A 16764-nucleotide genomic window follows, 5' to 3' on the forward strand; every position below is an offset into this window, starting at 1 on the left:
CTTGGCTATAAGCTTTTGACCAAGACCGACTGAAATACAGACCTGCACAGAAAACGGGGTCCTATAGGACCTCGTGCGCCAACTTCCGTTACCTTTCTCGCCGTTGAGGGCGCTCGGTTGACCTGTTCGTCTGTCATTTACATCATCATCAAATCACAAAAAATAATATAAACAAACTGTATCCAAATTGAAAAAAAAAAAAAAAGATCTTTGCCCGAGGTATACTTCTAAAATTTTTAATTTTTGTATTTCAGCGGAGAGTTTATTTTTACAACGTTTTTCTCTCGCCAGAAGACATACCGCGATTCCGCTTTGTGCAACGGCACTGCAGTTACTTGCTGCACATGCGCAGAACAGGTGTTTGTGTATTACAGAATGGACAGATAATTAAACTATAACGACGAATAAAAATGACAGAACTAATAGACCCTTCTTATTAACAGGTGTACAGTAGCGCTGGGCTACCCGTAGTGTTCGTTTCCTAGCGGCGAAGGCTATGAACTAGAAGGTGCGCGCTGGAGCCGGGCTATCTGTGCAGGTCTGTATTTCAGTCAGTCTTGCTTTTGACAAAGGCTGTCCCACGTTTTATACATATCCTAAATGGGCCGCGTATCATATACTGGTGGAGTCCACAAAAGCGTCTGTTAATTCTTGCTCCCACGGTGCCTGACGTACGTTCCAAGCCGAAAAAACCATATCCCGGTAGGCCGAGCACTATACTGCCTTCTGTTGGCTGCCACAGAAGCACCCGTGAAAAAATATGGTGTTGGCCGAACACAACCGAATGTTTGGTCGCCACGGTGACTTTTGGGGCGTTACTTACACCGCCATCAGTTTCATTTGGATATCCCGAAACAGGCATTGCAATTGAGGCTAACGCCAACCGCAGTCCGGTGACCGAAAAGCTGTACGATAAAGACGCACAGCCCCGTCGGAATCTCCTCTACGCCGAAAACCATCAACCCGGAGGTTAGTTTCAGGCGCAGCTACAAATACATCGGAAAGACAAGACGCGCCCCCCAAGCGTGCAAATCGCTCCTTTCGAGCAGACTACAACACCTTTGGGTGCCTTCTCGTCGGAGCTTTCTTTATACGGGCACATTAAAGGTCACACCGATTGGCATTCACCCAGCTATCCTGGCCCTCCGCAGCGTACAACCATGGGGGAACCACGGGACGTCGGTGGGTCGATGGAAAGACATTAAAATAGAAACACTGCAAGGCGCGCCTCGAAAGCGGATTGACGACCAGTAAAGCCTGCTTGGCGCCGCAAATCCCCCCACAACACCGGCCGCGGGGAAACCACCTCCAAATCTGGGGCCCGACCGAGCGGCAAACCGGTTGGTTTCTTGGGGCGCGACCGCCAAGTGGGGAGAAGAAAGAAGGGGCTGAAACAGCCAAGCCGAGACAAGACCGGCCGCAGTGCGTCTCTGGCTGCGGAAGAAGCACGCGCCACTTTTGTTGTTGGTTTATCACTTCCAGTTGCGTAAGCGCCCACCGAGACGACGACGATTCGCGGTGATCGACGAGTGTACATGCGCGCAGTGCGTCGATCTATCGGGGTCAAGGCACTCCGCTCTTTCGACGGAGATGTGCCTTCGGTGCGGTTCAATCGTAAACCGACCGTTGGATCCAATGGAGAGAACTCCTGATCGTAGACAGCTACAGGAGAGCAACCATGAAAAGTCATGCGATCATTGTGACCAAGTAAAGACCCACGAAATGCTTAAGCGAACAATTGGAACAACGATGCCTAAGGAGCAATAAGTTCGCGGTTTTCCGTTGACCGATTATATTAGCAGTACCTGTTCACATTATTTACCTATTTATTTATACGATACTACAAATCTCCCGAAGGCATTGTTGTAGGGGGGATGTTACACAAAGTGAAAAAGCAGACAATGGACATGGAAACAGCGTAACATTGTTAGAACTTAGGAGAATAATGTGCACACTCCTAGTTGCTGAATAAAAAGTAACTTCGGTTATACCAGGCAAATTTAAGCTTTGCGTTAACTATACTGCCTGTACCATTACCCGGAGCCCAATTCTGTCATCAAAGGAAACATGCACGCATCAATTCTACGCCCGCAGTATAAACTCACGAGGTATCCGTGCCGAAAAATCGGCTGGCCCCATGGACTGTCACATCTATAAACCATATTATATCCCAACTAATTTCGTAACAGGACAAAGGCCAATATGCTTCCAATTAATCCTGCCCTTTGCTAACTTTCCCATGCAAGCTTCGTAATCTCACTTACCCACTTGTCTCTACTGCCCCAGTTAGTTACCTGCCCTTATATACATAGCCCATTCCGTAAGCCGAAACAGCCGTCGGTTAACTTCCCCTCCAGTTAAATCGCTAAAACACCGTTAACTAGAGTTCACTTGCTATATGTACTCACACACTAATCAGCTCTGAAACACTGTATCCGCATTTCCAATGCACTGTCAATGTATGCATTTTTAAAGACGTTGACTGCTGCAGTTATTTCTCGTAACTACAAGCCTCTTTCCCATTGCCATACGCAGCGTGGATACATGAGGACAAAGTCGTTGAATCTTTACCCTAAGTTTGAGCTGCGGTGCCAGGTGTGACATCAGCACAGCCATGACAACACGACTCGTTATTACCCACAACGTTCATGACATCGCAGTGTCGAGACTCTGCATGTGCTGGTCCGAACGCTACGAGACTAGGACCGAACGAAAAAAACAAATGGTAGAGCTAAGTTTGTGTATCAATCAGCGTGAGCCGATTGCTAATTGCCGCAGAAATGTGTGGAGGGCTCCTGATCTCGATCGGGCTTTGCTCCCTATCCCTGCTCTTTCCCACATGGACGACGTACAGCAATCCGAAACGTCGCTAGCGACTGTTGTGCGACTGCGGGCACGCGTTCAAATTTTGGCTTGCACGTGCAAGATAGCTGCGTGATTCTGGTTTGGGTCTGAATTGTGCACGAATGGGCGAAGACAGCGCGAGAAAAAACGCTGTACAGATATCAGGCTGCGGCGATGGCTAAGCCGAGACACGGTCAGGCAAAAAGGGCACTTCAGTGGTCAATTGCCGCCTTTGCGATCGAGCATAATTACAAAGATGCGATACTCTTCTGGGATATCTTGAACGGACGTTGAAAAGGAGGCTTACTTCTCATTTTACGCGGCAGTCCTTGTCATCTGCTGGTGATCCCTGGAGTTAAACACGCTATGATGAATCGACATTGCGAATCTCTGCAAACGACACTTCGGAAGGACGATTGTTCATCTAAGATATGTCCAGGCTGAGATGGAAGGCACTCCCACTAAGTGATGTGCTCTGTATTTCCTAATGCTGTTGTTGCTTATAGTTGTGCCGCATTGTGTTGATTTGGCATTGCCCAACTAATAGTTTATACACACTTCATGCAAAAATAACGTTGCTTCACTGTTTTAAATTTACCCCGCCGGGGTGGCGCAGTGGTTCGGGCGCTCGACTACTGTACCCAAATGCGGGATCGAAAAGCAACGTGTGCTGTGCGATGTCAGTGCACGTTAAAGAATCCCAGGTGGTTGAAATTTTCGGAGCCCTCCACTACGGCGTCTATCATAGCCTGAGTTGCTTTGGGACGTTAAACCCCAAAACCAAAGCAAACTATTCTAAATTACCTTGTCAAAAAGATAAGCCGCGATAGCTTATTTGCCTAATTAAGTAGACAGGGAGGTTGACCTGCGCAGTTCTGCATCGCTTTGAATCCCGTTCGCGGCCCTAGGCTATTTTTCAGTAGCTTGACGTCACAATATCACGACTGAGATTGCGTCAATGCCTCAGGGCACACATTTGGCCGCGCGCGATCTTTCGTTCTGCGTATGGAAGAAAATACGAGAATGTTCGTGCGAAAGGATAAAATCCGCCCTTTCTGTCGCTCCATTCTAGGGCTTTGGACCGCATTTGCAGACGAAGCGGAAACGTTTATTCTGTCACGCACGAGCGGAACACAACATGGCGCGCCGGCGAATTCTCCTCAGGAGAGCCCCTTAAAACTCGAGAGGCGCAGCACTGGTTGAAAATTTTCATTTCGTTGCACCTAGCCTCGACAAAGTCGGCGTTCTTCCTACTTTCAAGAACACTACTGCCGCGACCGACGGACAAGCACCAAGGACATCGACGCTACAGCTAGAGATCGCTGCATTGCGGAGAGACGCATGGTAGGCGCGCCACCGCTTTGCGCGATCCACACCCGAGCTGGGCTTAAAAAGCACACGCCTCAACGGTCGCGCGAGCAGGCGCGGAGCAATTCGCAACCGCCGACCGGCCCCCGTCGCTGCCGCAAGAAGACCAGTCGGGCCAGCGCTCTCTCCACCAAGCACCACCGCGCCCCAACAAAAACACAGCTGACCCCCAACTCTGCACCGGCATCTCCGCTGAGCGGGCAGAATGGCCGGAGAAGAAAGAAGGGGGGCATCTAAAAAAAAAAAAAAAAAAAGCCTCAGATGGGCAACGTTGGCGCACACTTGAAAGACGACCGACGCCCTTGCAGATGCCGCCACCTCTGTGGCCTTTCTTCGTGCGCGTCTCCTTTCTTGCCTTTTGCGGTTGTTTTTCTGCTTCTTCGCCCGTGGCCCGGGCGCCCCTGCGCGCGCGAATATGGGATGCGAGCGCGACCCTCTGCACGCCCCGGCCGAGCCACGCGCACCAGAGAAGCAAATCCCTCGCACCGCACCAGCGAGCAACCACCTCGACGCAGTGAGGCGGGGATTGGGCTTTGCCGCTCCGGCTGAGACTCCCCCGCCCGTCAGCCTGCCCGAACCTCCAAAAGCTGTCGCAAGATGGGGGCGGAGGAAACAAGCCTACGAAAACAGTACACCACGGGCGACTCTGCTCTGCACGTGTTCGACGGATGAAAAGATAGGTGCGGAACGGAAGAAAAATCAAGACAAACTATCCACGCATGCCCTCCAACAAGCATCGCCTTTTTTTTTTTAATTTCTTTTAGCGCTACACCCGCCTTGTACACCTCTTTCGCAACTAGGACTAACGTGGCGTCTGTCTGCCTGTCGCTACGTACGCGCCCTCTGCCCACAGAGGCGCGCGGTCTTCTTCATTTTCTAGGCCCGGCGCTCTCCGCTGACGTCTTTCTCTGTTTACGTCCCTCCCACCCTTTTACCCCTTTTCGTTCATCATCTTCCTGGTGGTCCGGCATTCAGCGACAGGCATCATGCAGTAAGAGCGCAGAACAGCGTTGACAAAAGTAGCGATGATAGGAGACGCAAATGCAGTTTATATAGTTAAACAAAAACTTGTTCTAGAATGGGGTTGCACACTCAAAAAGGAACAGATCTTGGGTCCTTTGGCGTTGTACTGGCCTCTCGATACAGGCACCTCAAAGTCACTTACTGCACAATTTCTCCGGTAACACGTAACCTATAAATTCTCGGATATTAGAACCAAATTACAGCTGCGAAATTCGCAACAGAAAATTGGCCGCGAAATTTCTGGCGACTGACGCAATTTTTTTTTTTTTTTTAGAAATTTCGCTGCACAGTCCTAACTATTAAGGCTTAACTACACTTCCCACTCTCGATCGGCTCTGAACATATGTCGTATGCGGCAGACAAAAACAGGTGCTGTTTTCTCCCTCACCACGACTATCGTGGACTGGACACCCTAGCCATTCACTAAACCCCCGCACGCGCTCTACATGGCGTCAGTGCCAAAGCATGGCACGAGTAAATGGCCAGGGAGTTCCACGAAGCGACAAAGTGGCTTCCAAAAGCCCGCTGTGAAAGTGGGCTTGGCACGGGCCGTGGGAAGAAGAGCCCGCGATACGATGTAATACAGATGGCAAGTGGGAGCACAAGGAACACACATATATATAAGCACATAAGGCCTGAGCGGATATAACAAAAGCAAACTAAAGGAGAAAAACTGTCAAGAATTAAAGCCTCACCGGCCAAGTCGTCATCGAGGTCCCGCAGAGACATGACGGGCGTGAGATGGTACCAGAAGCGGAAGGTGTCCCTGCTCAGTAGGTGGTTGGTTTCGGGCGTGGCCTCGAGGAACAGCGCCACTTGACCACCGTACGACGTGAAGCACCGTCGAATCTCGCCGTCCTCCTCGCTCGATCCCCGGGACTGGACCTGCTGGAAGGGACACCCCTCTCAAGCAAGATTCTACTACACGGACATGTACACGCGAAAGGAGATTGGAGAATATTGCTTTGTCAAGTCAGAGAAAGGAGTAGAAAACCTGATTACACACATGCATCATACCGCTATTTCCTGAGGACATGAGGGGTGTGCGGTAGCTGAGCGATCGCTGAAGTTTTCAGAGGGCGCTGGACGTCTAGGAAGTGCAGGAGACTAAAAGGCACAGGAGGAACGACCGCTGACAGAGTTACAGTGACGCTCACCCGCCTATATCTTAAATTGCCAACACTATCAACACGCAAAGAATTCATGAATGGTATTGAAAGAGTTTTAAAGAACTGGTGAAATAATCAAAACTGAATGTATTCAACATCGGTGCTTTTCGGTTGCTACACAGTATGGCTGTGAAATAATTTCGATACGTGCTCCAGAACTTGATAGCCTCAGATATGTAAGCTTCCTTTTTTTCACTACTCTAGCGAGCCCATTACAGCGTGGATGTCCTTCAAGCTAGGAGAGTCAAAGGTTAGCAAGGCCTGAGAGGCTGACTTAATGACCTGTAAACAAAGCTTGTGAATATCAGGGAGGTTGAAGTCCAAAGATGCCCAAGTGGGGTCTCTTAGGGCAAGAACCTCCACACGGCTTTATGTCCTTTGGGAATCACTACGGCGTGGAATACCTTGAAAATGGGAAGGAGCCTCCGGTGTCCTTCCAGGTGAATGGCGGCTCCAGTCGAGTTGGCGTCAATTTTGACGCAGGCCCGGAAGTCTCGCGGAGAGCCTCCGCTTCCGGTTCCACCCAGCCGAAGCAAAACGCGCAGGGCTCCGCGAGGGTATTTCCACGTGACGCGGCCCTGGTCGCAGCGCAGGTACACGGGCACTACGGAGCGAGACTTGAGCCATCGGTGAGAGGATGATGACCGCGACGCCTCGAAAGATCGCAGGCCGCTGCGCAAAAAGGTAGAAAGGACAGTTGTATAAGAGAGATCCAAACGTTCTTGCTTATCCACATCAGTTGTGCTACTGAGGGTACCTCAGCAGCATTTTTGCTGAGGGCCATCTTCACCTACGCGATTGATATCATCGGATCGGTGGTAGCAGCCAGTGGGATTAGCTGTAGTAGTGACAATCGAGATCATAAGTTAGCTATAGTCCGATCCAACTGAACAAAGGAGCGGAATTTACCCTTCCAACAATGCCAGCTCTGTCGGAGAACGCAGGGTATTAAAACGGGTCCAAGAGAGGGTCATCCCCATGCATAACATTTTCTGAGGAACACAAGGCTGAGTTTCATTACTGGACGAAGAAATTTAATGAAATGCATAGGTAAACCCCCCCCCCCCCCCCCCCCCACCCCTTCCGCCATAACAGAGCAACCATATACCCGCCCTTGGCAAAAATGCGACACACTTCTGGTCAACAAGTCTTGGCCACTGCGTGGCTACTCCTGAGATATATTTTAAAGAGGGGAGAGGGATTGTTGATTTTGTCCAGGCGATACCGTAGAGTCCATGTAAAATGTGCGCAGGCTACTTCGCTCTATATGCACTGTTATAAGGCTCGCCTAACTTCACTATAAAGCGTACAGTAATGACACATTTGACGGTGTAACCGTGAATAAGCGCACTGTTACTTGTGCTGTTGCAAGGCAAAAGTACCCGACCTTGTGAAAAGTTTATAAACGGCTCTTGTCAAACGCATGCTTAATTTTTCAAGTATTTAAAATTCGCTAGTGAGCGAGCGGTGCCGAGGAAAGGCTCACATTTTTCGGTGTATTAGGCGATAAGTTGTTGGGCAACGGTAATCTACAACTACACCGCGACGTTCGAGAGATGTGTGCCTTTTCCACAACTTGTCTTGTCCATCGCGCTGTAGTTACATAACACGGGGCGCACTTGCAGACCGGAATAACAGTGAGGGCTCTTTCGTTAAAGCCAGGAGTTCGTTAGAGTGAAAATCAGGACGTGCCAGCGCCTCCTTTGCATTTCGTCGACATCGAAATGAATACGCCCTCGTTAAGCGATGCGTAAATGTCCGCGTGGGTGTCACTGGAGCCCGAGTCTGCAACGGCTGCGAGATAAACATGAAAAGGCTGACGACTGAGCGTTCTCGCTTTCCAAGAAAGCCGTCGCCCGTTCCTTTTTTTTTTTTTTTTTTTTTTTCAGCGGCGCTACAAACGCTGATAAGGTGCGACGCTCTGCTTCCGTAATTAGAATCAACCAGGCGCCCTTGGGAAGGCTGAGAGGGGAGAGGTCCACTAAACTTCGTTAGCGGACAGCCCTCAATATAACGCCAGACGACCTTGGCGCGAAGTTTAACGCGGCCGCTCGCTGGCTACTTCTCATCCGACGGGTAAGGCCAATATAACATATAAAACAAGCCTATAAGGAAATCCAAGGACGACCGGAGCTCAGCGCAACTTCGGAGACCGACAACGAGCTAGGAAACGTGGCAGCAGTGTCTATGCTGCATTGCCGACGCCCCGCGATTGTGCCAGCAGGCGGAGCCATCGTCGTCAAGTGTCTAATGCTGTTACCGGAAGCAATCGAAAGGCGAGCGAGACATCGCCAAGACAGGCCGCCACGCCAGGCTGCTAATTGAGGAGAGAACGCGCGCCGGAGACACCAAGTTCGTCGGCTGCACGAGCCTGAAAAAGAAAAAAAAAAAAGAAATCGTAGCATCGAGCCGATCCCTGCTAGACCCGCCAGCACCAGCCAGAGGGACGGGTTTTTTCGTTGCCCGTTTCATCATTCGACCCTCGACCCCCCCCCGCCACTCTTAGTGGTGCTAGGCCTAATTGACGTCGTCGAGGCATCAAAGATGGCGGCGCCCCGCCGCGCGCGCGCACGCCACGCGCGACGCTGATTGGCCCACCGTTGTTACGAACAGCGCGTCGCCTGCTTGTCGCCCCGTCGGTCGGTGGTCGTCTACGGGCGAACCGGCTTGTAGCAGACGACGCTGCTGCAGCTCATGCATGGGACCGGTTGCTTAGCACAAATGTCTCTTCGTTGTCGTTTTTTTCTTGGTTTCTTTAGAGCTTTCGCGTTTGTGTCAGCCTTTTAATGGCGGTCGAGGGCTGTGGTGGGCTGTTTGTTTTCTTCTGCCGCCACCTCTTGTCTCAGAGAAGGCCGCGTGACGGCATCGCGTCGGTCGCGTGTCGCAAATCGCTAACTCCCCCCCCCCCCCCCTTTTTTTTTCTGCGGCCGCCCTGATCGAGGCAAGAGTGAAATACATGCCCCTAAAGAGAAAGTGTGCCCCGAGTGAATGTCAGCCTGTGTCCACCTGCTGGTTATTATAGTGTCAACGGCGCTTCAGCGGGCAGTACAGACGGCGAACAACGCCGACTCACTTTTCCTGCCTAGTAGCAGGTGACGCCGGCGAGAGAGCACCAGAAACAAAACTGGACTCTCCGCGCAGCTACATGCGCCTGTCAACGACCTGTCTCTGAGAGTATAGACATTATGGTGAGGAGGGGTAAGCGAGCACGACGAAAATGACGTTAGCCGGATTAGCAAAAGCTAAGGGAGTAAAAGAGAAGGAACACGAGAAAAAAAAAAAGGAGGGGGTCGAAAGTGAAACTAAAAGCTATGTAATGCTGTCGTTCGCTACGTTAAAGAAACAACAGTCAACCAGAAATATTTTGTGTACCAACCGGAAAACTATCGCAACAGAACGCACGCGATTTGTGAAATAAATCATAAACCTCATCAGAAAGCTGTATACAAAAGTCAACTTCAGTACCATACCACTGCGTGAGCACATCAGCATTTAGCTAGCCTGGCATGGTCAGTGGTAACCGTGGATACAAGTCTGCACACACACAATTTCCCTGCCACGAGAACATAGACCGCTGTTCAAGCTTCTCTGCTCAACTAAATAGAAAGCTGCATGGGACCAAATCATGGGCTCAGGAATGTCGATGCCTTGTTTCGTACGGTCAAACCTCAAAAACTGATTTCGTTTGCTGTTCAGCGGAGTAACACAGATAGTTAGTTGTTTCTCTTCAACTTAGGTTTTTAACTCTTTTAAATACAAACTCAATCGACACGAACCTCGACGACCACACAGTGACTAATCCATGCAGCGGCCAGCGGAGAACTCGTCCGCCTGTGCACACACACACTAAAGCCTCGGCGCCGGAAGTCTCGTATTTACGCCCGCCTTGTCTGCCTCTCGGAGGAGCGTTATCGGCGCTGATTTGGAGGGGCACAGAGTGGAGAATACGAAAGCTGGGGTTCCCTGCAAAGGAACATCCTCCGATGATTGCCGTTGGCTCAGCAGTTGTTGACTGTCAGGATACATGCACCGAGACCAAGCAACTCACTACAAGCTTCTTACCTCGGGCATCGACAGAGCAGGTGTTTCATACGATAACAGCAGCAGATACTATGTAAGAATCCGTGTAAGGTCCCGCTTTCGCGACACGCGTTGTCTGTTACAGCACGCGCACGGAGGTATGCGTTTTCAAGACGTTTCACCAAGGAGAACTCACAGAGAATCCTATCCAACCCGAGGTACTTTGTAAAGGCACGTACAAATTCCCTTCAGAATTCCTTATAAGTAACTTTCTGCTTCCTTGTTGCATTTCGTACCCATCGCTTTTGACGTTGGCGAATGATATTGCTTGATCAACTCTGGCATCACGATTAAAGAGCGATAAAGGCAAAAAGATCGGCACTGCGACCATTTTGCGCACCCAAAAATGGCAAACAGGTGGCGGCATAGAAGCGCCTACAGAAAGCGGAGTCAACATAAATCGGGCAGCTGCTCCTTCCAGATTTTACCGACTGATCGGAAAGCGTGCGTGTTAGAAAAACGTTTTTCGTGCACACAGGAGTACTGTTATTACTCATCCGAATTCTCAACGAAGTTGCACCTGGAAGGCTGAAGTCATCCGAGGCGACCGTACGGAGGCTACCCGCTTTATAATTACCGGCATCACGCAAGGCAAGAACAAATCGCTGCATGCGCTACGGCTCCTTCTTAAAAAGGGCGCACCTGTTTTCGCTTTGTACGGTACGCCAAAGATCTCTACACGAAAATAGAAAAAATCCCCTGCTTCACTCAAGCGGTGCAGGAAATTATGTCACCGTGATGTTCCTGCATGTCGCACTGGCAGCAACGTTCTGGCCTGGAGAGGAGTGAGTGAAGCGGCATCACTGTCTTCGTGTTGCAGACGACAGGCTGCGTTCATATGGGTGGGAGGAGAAAGGAAAGGCGGATTGATGCGAAGTGTATATATAGCGCATACAGGAGGGAAGAGATTATTATAAATGTGCTCGCTAAATGACAGTATAAGCGAGATATTACGGGCAGCACAAGGAAATCGTCTGACGAATGACCCGAACCACTGCAGCGGGCATACACTTATTTGTCCAGAGCTCCAACAGCGCGTGACGCCAGTGCAAGGAGAAAACGGTGCACAGAGGTGTATTTACATAATGAGCTCTTTCCCGAAGAGGAACAGTCATTGTTCTGCTCGGAGCTCGGTCGCCTTTCATTTGTCCATGCTTAGGTCCATCGTTGTCCCCTCCTTTCTAAGTTCTTGTTTCCAATCCGCAACGTGTCGTCTGCTCTCGTACGCAGTAGCAACGCGATCGTCTGCAACGCAGGCCGGCGGCTGCCATTAGTAGGCAAACGGGATGTTGCTGCTTAGCGAGGAGGATGCAGCCGTGGTGTGTGTTAGCAGCTTCATACGTCCTGTTCCCAATGGATTCGCCCTCTCCGTTCGCCAATAACATGTATACACAGTGTCTGCGTGCAAGTGTGTATACGTCACGCGACTGGATAGCTGGATAGGTACTGATAGTGGCGCCGGCGGCGTTTCCCCGTCACAGACGACTTGGGTAGGCGATATACTGCGGCGATTTACATATGTGGCGCCAGAAAAAGGCACCACACATACACGTCACGATTAAAAAGGAAGAAACAAAATGGTGTCGTTTAAAAACCACTGACACATTCATATTGTGTGAGTTCGGATGTAACCCTTCCACACTTTAACCTCGAGCGACAAGGACCTTCAGCGCAAAAATTCCAAAGCGTACGAGCGACTTCCAAAGTGCGCCCGTTCCTTGCTATCTTTTTTGCAGCATTTTCGACCTTGCACGTATATTGATTGGACGGCTGATTGAGAAACGCGATCGTACAGATCATACAGCGTTAACATGTGAGCTTCCTGACGAATGCTTAAAATCTATCAGAGTAACGTTCTTGCTCGTTTCGTACTGGTCGCGGACTTCCTACCAGTCAGAGACGGTTTGCCAGAGGCAAAATGGGATTTTAATATAGGAAGGGGTTTTATTTGAAAAACAAAAAAGAAGATCCACACACACACACACTTAGAACCGGTCAGGCTGGGAGAGGATTTGGGCAGAGCACCAGAGATATATTCCGAACACCGTGATTCCGAGGTTTTTGCCAATTTAGCCCTTATCTGATTGGTGGAAACGCCAGACAAGGATCCCGTTCCTGTGTTTCGACCGGTGAGATCACACGAGGTGAGGGCGAAAACGAAGCGAACTGAGAACCACATTCAGTCGGCAAGGTAGCGCAAAAGGGTCCGAAGCCACACCACGTAACAGAGTGTTTCCTTGCTGTGATGTACAAACATGTAATACTTAAGAAAATAAATTTCTCCATTCTTCTACCTGACGTCCCTTGCGCACTATTTCAACCCCCCTACCCCATCACCCCCGAGACAAAAGTCTGCTGACGCCCATGCATCCAATATAGCAAACCAGAGACAAAATGGCGACGCTGTAGCCGGCGGTCAGGGAAATTCCCGACTGGGCCATGACATCACAATTGCATGACCTCGCGCGTGAATTTCAAATAGCCCTTATTCAAGTAAACCTAACAAACTGGGGAACGTACAAATCGGGGCTTAAAAGCGCTCGAAGGTATATGACTGTATCAATACAAAGCTGGCTCCTGTCATTGGTTGTTAGAACATTTTTCTGTTGTTTCGGCAATATCTCAGTGAGTTTTAATAGAACCGTTACCACATATCTTCTATAAGCCGCGATAGAAGAAAATAATTTTTCCCATATGTATAAAACGATGTGCGAGGCAGGTCACCAGTAGCTTTCTCTCTCTCCCTCTTTATTTCCCTTTCCACCTGTGCTGGAATCGAGAGTCTCAGACTTTAAGCACTGGTACAAGTGGAGCCACAATTGGCGAGGAGGTTCCTCTAATGAGGAGTTTCAGAAAATAGAAGAAGTTATTCAATAAAGTATATTTGATGTAACTGGTGTTCGAAGGTCATGTCAGACACTAAGCCCCGAAATGGCTGTCGTTGGCACCAAGCGTTTTACAAGGGTGAACGCGTTGGGACTTACTAACGAGCGCTTTGGGATGTGTGTCAACAGTAATAATAATTGTGAATATTTAAATAATTTAAACACAAAATTTAACATTCGCGGAATGAAAATTGTCGTTGGCCGCTGGCATCTCGAGTGACGAACATCGATGGCAATAGGCAACGCGCTTTCCACGTGGGTATTTCTATCTGTCGCCCCCGTTAGTGCGAAACAGCGCTCGTCTTGTTGTCTTCCTTCGTCCCTGTCGTTTTTGCGCGCTGTTCTACACAATGCGAAACTGGCCCGTTCGTAAACGGCCCTGTACTTTTCTCCCGCAGTAGTCATGATAATTCGCTTTTCATTTTTTATACAGGAAATTTCCACAGTCTCGCAAAGTTCTTAAACTGTATTTTTTTTTCTCTCCGAAGAGCGCCCGTCTCCGGCGACAGACATTTCTTGAATTTACGACAGACGAATTTGCTTCCTTCCTCGAAAGAAAAAAAAAAAAAAAAAAAAATCACCGAGTTACGCCCTTGAAATATTACGCAGCTCGGGTGACTCAAAAATACAATTTTCACAATTCTGATCACTTGTACCGTCTATTTTTACCCAACCAGTTGAGATCAACAGCGAATTTGAGCGCCCGAGCAAGATGCTTTCCGTGGAAAGAAATAAAAAAAACACTGGCCTATATTTCTTAATAAACAAGAAAGTAAAAGAAATGCAATGTGCAAATGCCGCCATTCGGACAATATCATCCGAAAAGACAATCCACCCATGGCGCACATTTCCCGTGACTGACATAGCTAAAAAAGAGAGAGCGAGAGAGAGAGAGAGAGAGAGAGAGAGAGAGAGAGAGAGAGAGAGAGAGAGAGAGAGAGAGAGAGAGAGAGAGAGAGAAACACTGCGGCTGCACGAATGTGCCTAACCGTAGAAAAGCCTGGAGCGAACGTTCAGTTGGCCTCCCAGAGTGGCCAACGCAACAAGGAAGTAAGACGAAAAAGCCAAGTCAAAGGATGCGACTATCGGGTCATCACTACATGGCCATCAAAACGGTCGCGGGATTGGTCTGGGACAGCATCTTTGTCTGGAGCGCAGCGGGCCCCATTCCTGCGCATAGCTGCCAGCGTTACGTAGTGCGTGTACAAAATTGGCTTTTTCTTGAGGTGCGATATGTCGGTGCAGGCGTGTCGTGGCTTGAAGAAGAACCGGGGTTGCTACACCTATGAGTTGACTGCAGTGATTACAACGCCTTCGTTTACACAAAAGCCCTGACAGCGTTGCACACTTCGTCAGATGCGAATATTTTAAACCTGTCAGACGAATCTGAAATTTTGCTCCTTCTGAAATATGAGCAAGGCACCGTGAGAGCTAAGTAAACGGCTCAACAGGTGGAAGTTTCTTATCACCGGATTGCTTCTTCTGCTCACCACCGCTTTCTTCCAAGCTTTCTAGGGCTGCAGAGGAGTGCGAAAACAAATCACCATGAGGCCTAGCAATTAACAGAATCGATAACTCGAAGATGACCTAAAACTTGTTTCAATCGTGCGGAGCTCTTAACAAGGGGAATTTAAATTTTCGCGCGAGAGCACTAATCTAGAGCAAATTCCTGTGTTGCTTGTGGAAGCAGCTAACGGCAAAGTCCCGCACTGTGGCGCTGCTGCCGCGCAGCGTGTTACTGTGCTTTGTGTGCATGCAATTTGTATATATGTGCTATTTTTAACGCTAGGGCATCGCTGCTGTGATGCCCACACGTTACAAAGGGTGCAGACAATAAATCCAATCCAGTGCAATCAGTGAAAGCAGAGATTTAATTGATGACGCGTCATTTTGGCCAACTATACAAAGCTGGCAGAAGAGTACGCCTGTACAACGCCATTTTCGTGGGAAATGAGAATTTGTGCTGATTTTTTTTTTTTTTTTTCACGCTATAAACGTCGACAGGCTTAAAACATTAAATCGAGTGAACAAATTGGCAGGTCGAGTTCGAATTATCTCGACTGCACGACGTTAGGTGAGCACCTACAGTCCTCGTGCGACCAGTTTTCGAACAGTGCTGTTACAAAATGGCGACAGAGATTAGCACTGACATTTGAACTGACGATTTAAACCTAACTGCAGATTGAAATCGTTTAGTAAGCCACAGCGCCACTGAAAAGGAAATGTAAAAGAAGATATAAATCAGTGAAACGAACGAAGTTCATACGGGCCGACTTCATACTTTGGTTCGCTAGCGGTATACACAGCATTCGACTCGGGCGGACATTCTAGATGAAAGAGATAAAAGGGAAATGAGTCGGGAACCAGACTGCCGGTTCCTATCTTGCGAATCTACGGCACGGCAATTTATTCAGGACGCAAAGTCGGGGCGAAGATAATTAATCTGTCCAATGCCTTCTTCTTCCGTCGGTGCGTATGGACGCGACATACATATATGCGCGCGCATGCAATTGTGCCATTCGTACAGACTCCGAGCGAGTACCTTTGAGGTGTGGCAGCATTCAAAATACCTTCTTGCGAGTTGAAAACAAAGCGTCCTTCGCCTCATTGCTCAAGAAAGGGCGTGCTGCTGGTATTCTTCGGACTCTGGGACTTATGTCAGTCGTACCATTTCGCAGTACACCAAGGTCAAAATTAAAGAAAACAAAAATGCGTTTTGCGAAATCGCAGGTTGCTGGAAGAGGCTCATTATACATTTTTTAAAATGAAGGTTTGGTGACGGTCTAACGTAACAAGCAACTCCAGCTCACTGGATAATCACGAAATCACACTCTACAGAGGAAGCGGGCAGTCACCGAAATCAGAGGTAATCATGGGATGAAGTTTTTCTTTTACTTAAATTAGCAGTGTCGATGAAAGAACGTTAATTATGTAGGCAATTTACAAAACATGATTTGTTGGAAACTAGCAGGCAATAATGAAGCTTTAGGCAGACACCAGCCTAAGTACTGGGTTTCGTGTAAGTCCTCGTCTGTGTTCAGCGTTTGAATGGTTCCATCTGAGAGTGCATTGTACTACTGTATGCACATGGTTCTGAGCAGTGAGTAATAGCACAAGATGTACGGTATTACGGATGTTCTGCCCTTTTGCATCAATGAATGTTTTTCGTCATCATCCGTGTTTCGAGCTTCACGCGTCCTGTAGGCTGCGGTGGATTCTGTAGTAGTAAGAGACGTTAAAGAAAAATCAGAGTCGAAAGAGGCAGAAGTAACAAAATAAGCGCGGAGTTCTGTGCTCTACCTAACGAACAGTTTGCCTCGACGGGATCCGTTGTTTAGAGTGAGCGCGACTTAACAGCGCCCATTCATTTCTTAAGCGCGAATATATGCTCAAAA

At 48.9% G+C, this 16764-nt stretch overlaps 1 protein-coding gene across 2 annotated transcripts in view; it reads right to left on the minus strand.

Moving 5' to 3' along the window:
* The window catches only part of LOC146190140 (meteorin-like protein), a 60126-nt gene that overhangs the window by 41776 nt on the left and 1586 nt on the right, over positions 1–16764 (minus strand). The window contains exons 2-3 of one of the 2 annotated variants that reach the window (XM_084604868.1): positions 6809–7076; positions 5931–6123 (exon numbers count right to left, since the gene is read on the minus strand). In XM_084604868.1, coding sequence (XP_084460994.1) covers positions 5931–6123; positions 6809–7076 — 461 coding nt within the window. The remainder of the gene's footprint in view (positions 1–5930; positions 6124–6808; positions 7077–16764) is intronic. The other variant, XM_084604869.1, reaches the window with a different exon arrangement.

The sequence above is a fragment of the Amblyomma maculatum genome, chromosome 5 (assembly GCF_055883805.1).
Source record: "Amblyomma maculatum isolate TAMU_Amacu chromosome 5, ASM5588380v1, whole genome shotgun sequence".
Taxonomy (NCBI): Eukaryota; Metazoa; Arthropoda; class Arachnida; order Ixodida; family Ixodidae; genus Amblyomma; species Amblyomma maculatum.